Source organism: Clupea harengus, chromosome 11 (assembly GCF_900700415.2).
Source record: "Clupea harengus chromosome 11, Ch_v2.0.2, whole genome shotgun sequence".
In the NCBI taxonomy this organism is placed as follows: Eukaryota; Metazoa; Chordata; class Actinopteri; order Clupeiformes; family Clupeidae; genus Clupea; species Clupea harengus.
This window is the reverse complement of record NC_045162.1, coordinates 17,476,853-17,492,235: the sequence shown is the minus strand read 5'-3', so window position 1 is coordinate 17,492,235 and position 15,383 is coordinate 17,476,853. Positions and strand designations below refer to the sequence as shown.

Sequence of the window (15,383 nt, the reverse complement as noted above, 5' to 3'; positions counted from 1 at the left end):
TATATATTTTGAATACAGTTGAAAGAATTTACAGCAAAACAGCAGGGGATAACAGACCAGCATTGTCTGTAGGCTAATATAGATTAGCAGCCTTAATAATGTAGGCCTACAGAATATATTATATGATGACAGTTATCCTATTCATGATTAATAAACATTATACATTTTGTGCTCTTTTATATGCATGCTGATATCTTTCTAGTACGTGACGTGATGGTGACTTTCTAGGTTATATTTTCTTGTTGCCACTGTTGGCTACATCTTTTCCACCCATTCTTTCCACACTGGTTGGTAAGAGAGGCATCTGGAAAAGCAACATGAGAAAAGGGTAGCTGAACATGAGGTATGTCATAATTGCCTTCTCCATTTAAATGTTTGTGACTCTGTACCTCAGAAGGGTTCAGTTGAGGTGCAGACAGGTGGAAGGTGGGAAGAGAGGGGGGCACCTGGCTTGAAACGAATACCACCTGCTACAAAATACAAAATGTAAAGAGATATATTTCATGTGTATTTTTCTGACTGACCGTGGGTACACTGTAAAAAATGTGCATAAAATTCACACTGAAATGCCGTAAAATCATGACATAAAAAAATGTTAAATAGAAATACAATAGAGTATTGCTTATTTCACAACACTTTTTGGTAAAATACTAAACAAAATATAACTGTTAATTTTAAAGTAAGATTATGCATATTTCTCTGTAGAAATGACATATGGCTGTAATTTACACAAAAAAAACGTAATACAAGAAGCAATTCAATGCAGTTTAAATTACAACATGGTGGTGTTAAAATACTAAACGAAATACAACTGTTAATTTTAAAGTAAGATTATGCTTATTTCTTTGTAGAAATGACATACACTGGGAAAAAAAGGTTGTTGTTTTTACGGGAAAAAAACTGGCAGCTGAGTTGCCAGAACAATCCTGTAAAAAATACATCCAACTGTAAACCTCTTTACAGAGCAGCATGTCAATTTAACATTTTAAACCTGTATATTCAACATTGAACTTTAGCTATATTTACATCACTGCTATACTACATTGTAAAACCAATCCTGTTGTTTTTACTAGAAAAAACTGGCAGCTGTGGTTGCCAGAATAATTCTGTAAAAAATACGGCCAAACCATAACCATCTTCACAGAACAATATGTACCTTTTACACTTTATAATGTATAATATTACATTGTAGACCAGTACATTTAACATTGGATTTATGCTGATTTTGCATGACCATTATGCTATGAAAACTAATATTTCAGTAAAATGTACATCCAGTTGTTGTCTATTGTACATCAAATCCCATTCAATTTCACTGAGAAATACCAAGCAAACAACATTATTTAACTGCTTAATTCTCATTATAACACTGTTATTCAACTGATTTGTCATGTAGATCCCCCTTAAAAGTTCTTTATAGTATAATGTATTTATAACAGTTTGGGCCAGGGCCTCAACTATAGGGGGTGCAGCAGGCGCGGTCGCACCTGGGCCCGGGGTTCTTGGGGGCCCGTAGCCGAGGCCAATAGACATATTTATGTTCAAATTGATGTCATCCCCTTAAACTGCATCTGACAGAAGTCCATGACTCCAATTTCCACAGCTCAAATAAGGATGTGTTCAGAAAAGAACTGGTAATACATTTCGGAGAGTGTGTAATGATATCTAGCCACTTGAAAAGGTAAACTTGTCTCCATCATGGTAGGTATTATTTGTGGGAAAAATAGTAACAATCTATAACAAAATGATATGCTTATCTTACATACACTATAGAAACTATTAAAAAACGATTCAATGAAATTAATAAGTTTCTATTTTCTTTGGAATTTTTGTCATATTCAGATTTGCAATGATTGCTGGGTAATATGTATGTTGTTGTCCAATGAAAAAGTCTCTATTTGATCATGTGACGATACGATATAGCTAGTTTAGGCGCAAAATATGAACGTCAAGACCGACAAGTTGACTGTGCACAGTCAGAGGCACAGCACACCTGCAAGCCAAAATGATGCCTTTCAAACAGAAAGGTGGTGATGCGTGATTTGCTTTTTCAATAGACAGGATAGCCAGACCATTCAGCCTCTCCTTCTCCTCAGGTAGGTCTTAATAAGTTTCAATTTGGAAAAGGGTCGCTCGGCTGTTGCCACTCTCAGAAACAATAGCAGGGCAGTGCACACGGAGTAATAATCCATAATCAGCATCTTCGGCAAATTGAGAGACTGCGGACTGCTGAGCAATCTCTGCTCTAAGGAAGGCCCTGAATGATAGGAGTTGTGCACCAAACATTATTGCTATGTCCCTGTTGTAGTGGTCATTAGCTCTCAGGCAATAATGAGCTATATAACCAGGCAAAACGTCTGTCTGACCACTGCAACAGGGACATAGGAATAATGTTTGGTGCACAACTCCTATCCTACCCACCATGATGGAGATAAGTTTGCCTTTTCAACTGCATATATAGCATATAGCAAATAGACTCTTGACATTGGACAACAACATACATATTACCCAGCAATCATTGCAAATCTGAATATGACAAAAATACCAAAGAAAATAAGAACTTATTAATTTCATTGAATTGTTTTTTAATAGTTTCTATAGTGTATGTAAGATAAGCATATCATTTTGTTATAGATTGTTACAATAAATATGTCTATTGGCCCCGGCTACGGGCCCCCAAGAACCACAGGCCCAAGTGCGACCGCACCGCAACTGCTGCGACCCTGGTCCAAACTGTTATTAATACATTAAAATACATTATATTTTAAATAACTTTTAAGGGGAATCTAAATGAAAAATCAGTTGAATAACAGTGTTATAATGAGACTTAAGCAGTTAAATAATGTTGTTTGCTTGGTATTTCTCAGTGAAATCGAATGGAATTTGATGTACAATAGACAACAACTGGATGTATATTTTACTGAAATAATTGGTTTTATAGCATAATGGTCACGCAAAATCAGCATAAATCCAATGTTAAATTTACTGGTTCTGGATGTATTTTTTACAGGTTTGTTCTGGCAACCACAGCTGCCAGTTTTTTCCAGTAAAAACAACAGGATTTTTTTTACAGTGTAGCATAGCAGTGATGTAAATATAGCTAAAGTTCAATATTGAATATACAGGTTTAAAATGTTACATTAACATGCTGCTCTGTAAAGAGGTTTACAGGTGGATGTATTTTTTACAGGATGTTTCTGGCAACCACAGCTGCCAGTGTTTTCCAGTAAAAACAACAGGATTTGTTTTACAGTGTAGCATAGCAGTGATGTAAATATAGCTAAAGTTCAATATTGAATATACAGGTTTAAAATGTTACATTAACATGCTGCTCTGTAAAGAGGTTTACAGGTGGATGTATTTTTTACAGGATTGTTCTGGCAACCACAGCTGCCAGTGTTTTCCAGTAAAAACAACAGGATTTTTTTTACAGTGTAGCATAGCAGTGATGTAAATATAGCTAAAGGTCAATGTTGAATATACAGGTTTAAAATGTTACATTTACTGAACAAACTTGTCCAATATAACATAACAGTGATGTAAATATTGCTCAAATACAATGATAAAATACACAGGTTTAAAATGTTAAATTTACATGCTACTCTGTAAAGAGGTTTACAGGTGGATGTATTTTTTACAGGATTGTTCTGGCAACTCAGCTGCCAGTTTTTTCCCGTAAAAACGATGGCAGATTTTTTACAGTGTAGGTACTGGACTGTAAAGACTTATCACAGATATACTCACTTCAGTGTTAGAACAGCAGGTGGCTTTGCAGACAAACGCAGATACACATATGGAGACAATGAACTCCAGCAGTGACAACACTATCATCACTCCAGCAATCCCCTGTGCACTACTCTCATCAAACCTATCGAGGATGAAAACATTAAAGCTATGTAGAATTATGGCGATCCCTGCAGTTATTGTGCTAATGATGTTCATCCCCAGTGATGCTTTCACCTGCATGAAAAAAACAGGAAAGAGTAAATCATCAGAGGCATTATTGCTCAATAGATTTCAAGGTATGAATATCTGCTGCATAATGTATTACAATCACACAAATGCATTAAACTACCCAAAATGCATTAAAATGTGGCTAATACTACTGACCTGTCAGTGTTCATACAATTTCCACATTTCATATCAAATTTGAACATGTCTCCATACTTCATAATCAATCATAATGTCTTAAAGAGAAATTTTTCAACCTGAGCCCTATTTTGAGATCTTTTTGGGTCCAATTTTTCTTTTTTGAGATCCTTTCTACAGAGCTTGATATCATTCCAACCAGTGTCTTTGGTTGGCAATGTAATGCTGTAAAAGCTTTTCTTACATTTTCATGTGGTGACCACAGAACTACATAGTGGATAGCCTGGGCAGCTAGTGGGATGGACAGGTGTGTTTATCTGTCTTTCACATGATCAAATACCATCAAAATGAATTTGAAGACGATACTAAAACTAGTGCCTTATAAAGCATAGCCTGCCTTTAAAAGCTACAAATTGCTGCATATTGTTGTACTCCTGTATGATTACTTGGACTTAATTGTATTGTAATGTGAGCATCACACTAATTAATGAAAGATATTAATAACAAAAGTGATTTAGAGGTAGTGTGATTGTCACTTCAGCGCTGAACCCAGCTCCGGCCACGCCCCCCTCAACTTCAACGCATCTCCGCTACATTCACCCGAATACTAATCACACTTGCCTGTCACCTTCCCAATCTCCTGATTACACAATCACCTGCACCTGTCACTCACACTACCTATACTCTTCACCTCCCTGTCTGACCTTGTTTCGTGACGAATCATTCATCAGATGTCTCAGGATTCAGACCGGTGGATTCTAAATCAACCAACCTCTCTTCTACGACTCCCAGGTTGTTCCGTTCTCTTGTACCCTCAGTTCTCGCTTTTTTAAGCCTTTTTCGAGTTATCTTCTGTGCTTTTCCCGTTTTTGAAATTCGATCTTTTGTGCTTTATAATCCCGTTTTCTTTGTTTTGCCCGTGTGCTTGGACGTGTAAAAGGCCCCCCTCCCCCCTTCACGCGCGAAAAAAATATTGTGCGCTCACAAAACATGACTTAAATGAAATAACATTTTTTTTCGACTGCACAATAACTAAATTCCCCTGTACCTCAACAGGATTTACAGCGCATATACACATTTTCTAACACAGTGCAGGTACACTCAATTAAAGCCAACAGCAAATTATCAAAATACACCGCTTCCAACCACAAATAAGAGATACATTTAAGCCACCTCTAATATTGACTATGCAACAAGAAATACAAAGTTAAAAACAGCTACTTCACGCAAAGGCTCTGGCTTAGGGGCCCCCTGAGCTCATGGGCCCCTGGGCCCGGTAGGCCCGTTCGGTAATCCATCCCTGTTCCCTTGGCTTTGGCTCTCTGAATAAACTATCACATCTACATCCTTTGTGTCTCCTGAAGTCTATGACAGATTTATAACAGCCAGATAATATTCATGTACAGTAGGAACAATGCAAGAATATGGCCTGGTTCACAATGATTTGAACTAGGGTATACTAACAGTCTTGTTGATTGAGTACAACTAATGTAGACTAGTAATGAGTACTCCAGTGCTCACCAATACAGACTACCTGTACAAATACTTTTAAATTTACATTTCATAGCCAGGTAGGAACTGCTGTTATCAATTTAAGTAAATTAATGTTTATTGAATTTTAAGAATAATGAATCCTATTTGAAGCACAGAACTAATATCAACATATTCATCCAAACATGCTACATTGGTTGGTCATCTACTCAGCAAAAGCCTCTGATCTTCAGTGTTCTTGGGTTACTGTTAAGCCTGAGGCAATAGGCTCCCTCTGTCTCCAGGGGGAGGGTTGAACCAAGTCGGTACACACGGGTTGCCGATAGATTTTGTGAAGTCCCCATAGCTACTTGTTACTCTCACGATTGGTGCTTTTTAAGATTTTGAATTCATTTGCTCTTACTAAAGGTAGCTGACTGTGTCTCCTATTCATATATTTGCAGAACATTTCTACAGCCTGAAGATCTGATGTCCTCTTTGTTACAGTAATATGCCCAATAAAATAATCTACTCCCAGAATGCCTGACTAAGCTCGTATCATGGTATTGGTCACTTTCCCAATGCCATGAGGATTATGAGACATGGTATCTCAGCACACTATATGATGGCAGCACTCATACCGGTTGCACCCCTTTGAACTGTTAGATATGAGCTTATTACAGAAAAAATGTCCATTTACCTAATAGCTATATAGTTTTTCCCTCACCCAAATACTCACCAAACACTGACTGAGCTTCTTATTGGCTGCCACATTGAGAGAACCTGCAGTGATGTACTGAAAGAGAGACATTTTACATTTTAGACAGTCAACCCCAGTGCTATAATATTGAAAAAAGGTGAAGGACAACCACAAATACCGATGCCATTATGAAAACACATTAATTTAGCATATGGATTAAAAAAAATATCTCACAATGATGGCTCCCCAGAACATGATACCGGAATCAGAAGAGGCTGTGCGTAATACTGTCACGATGCCAAGCAACATTACCACCACGCCAGTCATTATTTGAACTGTCTGAGGAAAAAAAAAGGAAAAATCTATTGTCTCAGAATCTCTCCCTGCTCCCTAAAAGTTGATTGCAAAGGACATATTTTACCTCCTGAAAGCATGCTGCTATTCTTCAGACATTTAGAAAGAACTCATAAGAGTTACAAGACTCACTCCAAGGGCTGCTGGTTCTCCTTTTAGGAATTTCCCAAGTGGAGAGGACGCTGGTGAAACAGCTCTGCTTGGGGGGGAAGTGGCACTTTGGGCATCTTGTTGTGGGTACACATGAGTGACCACCACAAAGCCATTGGCAGAAGGAACAGAATTGGCCATTGTCGATGATTAACCTAAAACATAAAGTACATATAAATCTGTATTTCAGACGCCAAGTTCCATATAAAATAACAGACATACAACTATAAAAAAGAGAGAAAAACAAGAAGATACAACATACATTCATTAAAAAGTATGAAGACTTTTGTGCCAATGTCGTCTTAATGTTGAAGTAAATCGATAGCAGCTCTTTAGAGGGTTGACTAGAGCCTCTACTATACAATTCTCAGATTTGTCCAGTCGACACATGAAACCATACATCAATTGTCTCAAGAGCGCCTCACAGGTTGGTACGTGCTTAGACACAAACAACTGACTAGCACTATGCCACCTAGGCACATGAAGCAGCAATCTAAAAGCATCATTGTAAGCTACTTTCAGTCTCTGTATACTCCTAAACAGGGAACATTTAACTGAGTCTGAGCACATACAAAACTTCCTTAATAACATATTGGCATGAGATTATATTTTACAGCGCTGTCGATATATATCGTTGTCATCTGTCCAATCATCAGAAATGACAGATATTTTATTTCCTCACAAACACCAAGGGGACTGCCAGATAGATAAAAGGTAGGGAAGGTTAATTTCCTGTCCTGATTACTTCTGACTATCATTATGTGGCTTTTCTTTGCATTATATTTTATATCATGATCTATGCCATACTGGGAGCACACCCTCAGCATCTGTTGCAGCCCAGCACTATATGGGCTGAGTAACACCAAATCATCTGCGTACATCAGATGATTGACAATAGATTCACCTACAAGACATCCTGTATTTGTCTTATTCAGCTGGCTTGATAAGTCGTCCATATAAACATTAAACAAAAAGGGAGATAAAATTCCTCCTTGTCGAACTCCGTTACCAACATAGAAAGGAGCTGATACAACATTGTCCCATTTAACATGAAACATTTGATTGGCATACCAGAACACCAAAATCCTCACAAGAGGTTTAGGGACCCCTCTCGCTAGCAGCTTCATGAACATTGTTTCATGACAAATTCTATCGAAAGCTTTAGAAGCATCAATGAAGCATAAAAATACAGATGTGTACCTAGAGACAATCTCCTTCAGAGCATAGATACAGAGATCAGTACCATGTTTTCTTTTAAACCCAAACTGATTGTCAGCAGTCAGAACATACATTTCCAATTTCATTAATAGAATTCTCTCAAACACTTTAGACAAGATACTGGCTAATGCAATGGGTCGATAGTTGTCTATGCTGTTCAGTTTACCAGCCTTATCTTTAAGAACAGGCACTAACAGTACTGACATAATAGAGTTCGGTAGAACACCATGAACCATAATTCCAGTAAGACACATGGCTAGTAATGGACTGAGTCTATAACTGGCATTTTTTAGATGCTCTGCAGAAATACAATCCATACCACAAGCTTTGTTGTTGTCTAGCATGTGGATGGAATCATAAATATCTACTGATCTAACTATCATGTCTGTAGAGAGACCTTTATATTCATTATCAATTCTAACGGTGTTACTTTTAACACAATTAAATAGTTTACTGTAGTGCTCACGCCATAGATCAGCAATCTTCTCTGGACAACTAACCCCCTCGATATCAGAAGGGAGGGGAGTTCTGTTATTATTTATGCAAGTACGGCAGTCCAGACTATTCTCATTTGTAGTTCCACGTTGGTGGAATGAACTACCCAGCACTACCAGAGCAGGGGCGTCCCTCTCTACCTTTAAGAAGCTCTTGAAGACCCAACTCTTCAGAGAGCACTTCCCGTCCTAACTGGCACTTCGACTAGTGCGTAACTTGCAATTACAGCAGTTACATTTCTGCACTTCTTTCTTTCTTTTTTATTTCATTTTGTTATATTTCTTATGTAAAGTAGTATTTATTTATTGTTACACCAGGTTCTATTGCTCGTAGCTTGAATATTCTCTCTCTTGTACGTCGCTTTGGACAAAAGCGTCTGCTAAATGACTAAATGTAAATGTAAATGTTATGATCTTGACCTCCTTCCAGAAGTCAGTAAGATTGTTATTCTGCATCTTTCTGGCCAGCGAGTCTGCTCTCATTGTGTTTTCATTTTTCTTAATAAAACGAAGTGCATATTTAAATCTAGCATTTGTGAGTTTTTTTGTTATCAAGCAACACTCCCTGTCTGGGTCTGCCTGCCTCTGACCAAAGTCTAAAGGCCTCTCTAGCAGCAGCATGTTGCTCAGACACAAACTCATTCCAGCCAGGCCGTATGTTAGGGACCTTACTCCTGTGATTAATAAAAGGTTCACTGGAAGCATAAAGACATTTGACAATATCATCATACATGGCACAGAGCTTTTCAGCATGATGTTTATCCTTGCAGTTCATATCCGTGCACATTAGGGCCTCCCTAGGCAATTCAACATCACTGAGTAAGCTGTCAGTTAACAGAGAATATCTGTGCATATCCTCTTTGGTCAATTTTGACCAGTCCAGTTTACTTGAGGGAGCAGCATTACCATTGTTGGCCAGCAGGGGTACACTCTCAACATTTAGCAGCATAGCAACTGGTATGTGATCAGTGGTGGCTAGCCCATAACATATCTCTATACTTTCCAGTGAGTCATGAGCATCGGCTGTGGTCTCAATATGGTCTAGCCAGGAAGTTGTGTGCCACGCTTCACTTACATAGGTAAAACTTGTATCAGGCAATAAAGCCTTACTTGATATAATTAATTTAGTTTCATTACAGAACTGCTGCAGATGTTGTGTGAATAAAGACTTATCTGACATGTCAGCATTAAAATCACCCATGATAAAGACACAAGATGAGCTGTTGTCCTCTATGAAGGACTGAATAAAAGCCAACCTGTTCAGAAATTCATCATCATGGTCATAGGATTCATATGGTGTGTACGCATTTAAAATAGTACATTTCTTTTCATTATAATTAAACTCCAACCCAATAGCCCAGTCAACATTAAGACGCACCACCTTCACCATTGGGTCATATTTTATGTTTGTCAGGGAATTTTTCACCCTTTACCAGGACTGTATTACCTCAGAATTAAGACTCACACAACCAAGAATATAATCAATAACAGACGTTTACTCTGGCCAAGAGGAGTGTAGTGGTTTCAGATCGCTCTTCAACCATACACTAACTCTCTTCTAAAATGTCTGCTCTTTATTCACAGAAAATGTTCACAGTTCAAACATGAAGACACTCCCAGTTCTTTTTACTATTTTACCATCTGGTCTCTGGTCCCCAGAGATAAGAATATTTACCTAAGACCCCCTCACCCAAACTCTGGGTGTCTTCCTCTTTAACACAACAATCAAGAAGAGTTCACAAAACACATGGCATCTTACAACACTAACTCAGTCAAACTAATAACAAACTACAACACATATCATGATAACAATTATATAGCATATTTCTTTCACATGTTCCACAGTATAGCTACAGCACCAGCTATCCTCCCATGAACGATTCTCATGTTGAGATCGGTAGTGGACTCTCCAGCACCATGAAAGTTCTTGTGTAGGGTGTTCAATTTGTCCAGATCTTGCTTGGCCATCCAGGTTTCTTGAAGGCAGACAATGTCACTCTCGTCCAGCAATGTGTCCACCACCAAACGTCTTGATCTATCAGCAGCAGTATGTCCTACTCGGAGGCCACGAGCGTTGTAGGATACGACCCGCATTAATGATCTTCCACGGACCCATCAGGGCAGCTGGCCGATGTGTCTGTCTTCCTGGTCTCTGCAGATAGGCCTCCGACATTCACCCCAGCATCATGACTAAGCTGAAGCTCAGTACCCTGAGAGCGGGGGGTTGGCTCTGGTCTAGACGAGCCTCCTACTGCTTCTTTAAAGCGACGAGGCTCATAGTAGCGTCGGACAAAGGCCCCTGAGGGCCAGAGCAGCGGGTCATACATCTCTGCCACATCATTGCATTCGGCGGTGACACAGCCTGGTATAGCCTATTTAGGGGAAATGCAAGTAATTTCCTGAAATGAATCTTTAAATAAGGCTTGTAAACATGGTAATTAATATATGATTAGTTTATTATATGTACTTGCTCAAGATACTTTGCACGAGAAGGGGTTTAATAGGAGCTGAATTCGTGTATCTTTGTGTGGGCAGGAAACCACATGGCATGTAGGTGAAACAAGAGCGAGCCTGTGTTTAACATGAAAACCAACAGTCAAATCATCTTGAAGCTAGATCTACGCTGTGGTTAAGGTAGGTCACAAAATGTACTGATTGTTTCTAATCAGAATCAGAAGAGCATAGTCTTCTATTATAGTATAGTATAGAATCAGAATAGAGTAAAGTATAGCATGGTCACTTGTCAATACAAGAATAGACTAGAGAAAATAAGTAATTGTGAGAAAATATGAATCTGCCAGTTTTGGCCAAAATCTGAATTATTTTCACCATTATTTCAATACTACTATTGAAGCTTCTTTAGACTATTTCCTGCAGATCAAAGCAACATTATACCGTGGTAGTGTCTATGTTAGTATTCAGGCTGTTGACTCAAGAAGCACCCAGACCACATCTGACATTTTCCCCTGCAGAGCGCACATATACTTAGAAAAACAAACACATCCTAAAGGCAGCACCTTTTTCTGTGAGAAAGTTTAATCAACAATCTGCATCTCCCTGCATGATTGTATTCTGCCTCACATATATTGAAATGAGCTGGTGAAAATTTAGATAAGTAGATACACATTTAACATAGGATACACACACACACACACACACACACACACACATATATATATATATATATATATATCATTTTGCCTTTTCTGCAACTTTTCATATGGACTTTGAAAGCTAAATAAAATACATTTACAAAATGTCACACAATTGTTTAGAAGTTTATCTATAAAATAGTTTTATATGCCTACAGTTATTTTCCATACTAACAGAAACAGAAGATATGAGCCATTGTTTACCAATACTAAGGGGAGAGAGTTACAAAGTACACAAGGTGACATTTAATGACACTGGATAGTAATTCCACCAACACCCACAGAATAGTGGCTACCTGTTTCCTATGAACTTATGGAATTTTTGGCAAAGTTGCGAAAAGATATTGACCGCTCCGGTCATTTAACGTAACAGACTCATTGTAATTTGAAGTCAGCAAGTAATGGGTTGCTACGCAACACCTGAAACTTAAAAGCTTGAAGAATTATTTATTAACGGCAACTAAATCATTAATAAGAGATATTTTGGAGGAATGTCTTCTATCGTTTTGGCAAGTAACCCTTCCTATAACAGGGATAATGTATTGTCCGTCAGTCATTATCCAAAAATAAATCCCTCCAGGACGAAACAACACCCCTCCGCTGCGCTGTTCGCCCCGTGGGATTTATTTTTGGATAATGACCGACGGACAATACATTATCCCTTACTTAGTACATGAACTTTGCCAACAATTCCAGGTGTACCAACAATGCCCACAGATGGCACCCAAAAATCAAATCCTGCGCACTTCACAGTGGAGACTCTAATTTCACTATGCACTGATATCTATGAGCTTAGGTCAACAAGTTTATGAAAATTAAACACCACCGTGTTGATGTTTTCTCAGAGTTGTAGGCCTATTAGCACGGTCACTTTGAATGCGAAATCAAATACTTTTTAAGAATCTATCAATCAATTGTATGTCTTCAGTAATGCAATTTATTGTAAACATGTATTGTGATTTTAATACAGTTTGTTAATAGAATGTATTTCTACAATTAATATGTTGAAAATCAAATCTGTTTTGTGTCTTTAGCCTACCCAGTCACACAAATGAGACATTATGGGAGGAACTGGACAGTAGGCCTATGTCTAGACATAGTGTCCAAATAGTATACCAACTGATACCAATGTGTTTTTTTTTTATTAAATCCAAACGATTTTCTATGCTCATAATTTATTAAGTCATTACATTTAATAAAATATGACTCAGACCACAAACCACTGAAAAACTGACATTTTCCTCTGCAGAGCCCACATATACTTAGGAAAAAAACACATCCTGAAGGCAGTTCCTTTTTCTGTGAGAAAGTTTAATCAACGATCTGCATCTCCCTGCATGAGTATTCCCGTCAAAATCCACATATGATCATTGTCAGAGTGGGAGAACCACTTCAAATAAAAGTTGAAATTTTATTTTGGACTAAACCAGTACTTTACTTTGTTTTTGATTGAGTCTGTCTTTCATTTTACATGGTGCTTCTGATTTGTTTGCTCTAGTAAGTAGTTTAAGTAGTTTTATTGTTTATAACTGAGTTTTAACAAAGACTGCTGCAAACAAATATTGAAATTAGCTGACTCAAATTTAGATAAGTAAATATACATTTAACATATGATATATATAAGGCAGCACCTTTTTCTGTGAGAGTTTAATCAACAATCTGCATGATTTTATTCTGCCTCACACATATTGAAATGAGCTGATGCAAATTTAGATAAGTAAATATACATTTCACATATGATATATATATATATCACAAAGTAAAATCCAAGGAAATAATAACAATAAAAATAACTAAAAAGTATTGTTACACACGTATTAATGAAAATTCACTCAGTACTAAGTTTAAGTCATGACCAAAAAAAACACTTAAAAACTTGACAAACAAATGTTTCCAGGAGGATAGAAGTCATCAACAGTACCTTCTGAGTGGGCTGCTGCTGCTGTTGCTCGACTTGTAGTCTCAACTGTACTGTCCCCTTATTTCCGTGATCATCATCTTTCAGTATCTCGGTTTGGATGCGAGTCAAATGTGAGGATGCTTAGTGTTTGCAACTGATACCAATGTGTGGTTTTTTTTTTTGTTATTGAATCGAAATAATTTTTCAATGCTTAATTTATTGTCATTACATTTAATCAAATCTGACTCATTAGCTTGAGTTGTCACTTACCAATATGGTGGAATCAAAAAATAGGATGTATACATGACTGCATGCAAAGTCTTTGAAATACTAAGGTCTAGAGAACATTGTATGGAAACCTACAAATCACAACAATCACACAAATACTCTTTTATCTATATCTAAAATATATTTGAAGCTGTCAATGCTTCTGTGTGCAAAAAGACACATTTTGCAGGAGTGAAAACTGCTCTGACCAGAAGGAGAGCAAAGGCCATCTTAGTGGTGCATGCATCACAAGAATTATAATAGAGGAAACAAAACCAAGTGAGTCAAACCAGTCTCTCAAGTCAAAGCAACAACTCAAAATGTTTGATCAAATAACACAATCAGCCTATACCAGAACTTGGGTTGGAAAAATACACAATATTACACAAAAAGTAAAATATAGTACATTCTGCTTAGAAAACAATACTATGGTCCGACCTCAGTGACCTCAATGCTGTGTATGGCCATATTATATTAGATAATGCGAAAGCTTTTTTAAACTTTTGGAGGGTAGCATAGTACACAGATTGTATATTAAATACATCACCCTCTTAAATCACATCAGCACGTGCATTGTACTCTGAGATGTAATTGACTGAGAGATTATGCTAATCATTTAGAAAGTCGTTTTTTAAGCTCTCTTATTCATTACAGAGCCTGGGGAAAGGGAACAGAATTCTTCCTTTCACTATATTGACCACTACCTAAATGATGAGACACATTTGTGAAACATTACAAACATCACAAAAAGCAATAATATTTAGCCTTGCCTACTGTGGAAGGTAGCACTTGTAGTCTTTGTGTCAGGGTATGGTATGACTATTACTGCACAACCAAGTTCAGTTGTGTCTTTGGCACGGAATTGATTTAAAAAAAACTTCTACAGTTTTCTTTCTTACCCTAGCTATAATCCATTCAGACTCGAAAAGCTAGAGAACAATTTATTTATGGCACACATGAAGAGGTGAAAACAGTGGGTTTTAATCATCACATAATAATTCAAATAAGTCTCCTTGAAATATTTAGAGGCTTGTTTGTAGCATTACTATTAAAGGAAATCTAGAAGGGACTGAATAAATAAACTGTTACTGTGTTCTTTGCCTATTTGTACAGAAAGGGCAAGCATTGTGTGTCCCATGGAGATTGAATAAGCCTGTTGACAATTAACCATTTCAACTGAGGAGGCGCTACAAACACGTAACAGTTTGAAAGCCAGCAATGACATGCTGAGAGAAGAGCGTGCGCGTGCACACCAAGGTTATTATAGTTAACGAAAACTAACGAAAAAACGAAAACGAGGTGTGATTTTTTTTTTCGTTAACTGAAATAAAAATAAAAACGAGGCTTTATAAAAAAACGATAACTAACTGAAACTGTATTGTGTCTTTACAAAACTAACTAAAATAAAATAGAATTATAGAGAAAATGTCCTTAGTTTTCGTCTTTGTCAATGTATTTCATAGATGTCAATTTATTTCATACATAGTCTATCTTCCGCCGTACCCCTTTTAGTACACGCCCCTCACCTGGTTTCATGGCGGCAAAAGTCGGGAGAAAGCGACAGTCCTATTTGGGATTACTTGGAACAG

At 37.4% G+C, this 15,383-nt stretch overlaps 1 protein-coding gene across 1 annotated transcript; it reads right to left on the bottom strand.

Moving 5' to 3' along the window:
* Window positions 1–229: 229 nt before the first annotated feature.
* LOC105910030 (membrane-spanning 4-domains subfamily A member 4D-like) lies at window positions 230–6,904 on the bottom strand. Its single transcript, XM_042709209.1, has 6 exons — window positions 6,746–6,904; window positions 6,494–6,598; window positions 6,299–6,355; window positions 3,712–3,960; window positions 390–470; window positions 230–304 (listed from the first exon to the last, which is right to left on the bottom strand). Exons 1-6 carry the CDS (start codon window positions 6,902–6,904, stop codon window positions 230–232), a joined length of 726 nt encoding a protein of 241 aa, XP_042565143.1.
* Window positions 6,905–15,383: the final 8,479 nt, after the last annotated feature.

Bases quoted from the DNA above. Each gene is read 5' to 3' on its own strand.
- LOC105910030 (XM_042709209.1), bottom strand. From the start codon at position 6,904: ATGGCCAATTCTGTTCCTTCTGCCAATGGCTTTGTGGTGGTCACTCAT. The intron at 6,599-6,745 runs GTGAGTCTTGTA...TTTTTTCCTCAG, and splicing joins GAGAACCAGCAGCCCTTGGA to ACAGTTCAAATAATGACTGG. The intron at 6,356-6,493 runs GTGAGATATTTT...TCTCTCTTTCAG, and splicing joins TGTTCTGGGGAGCCATCATT to TACATCACTGCAGGTTCTCT.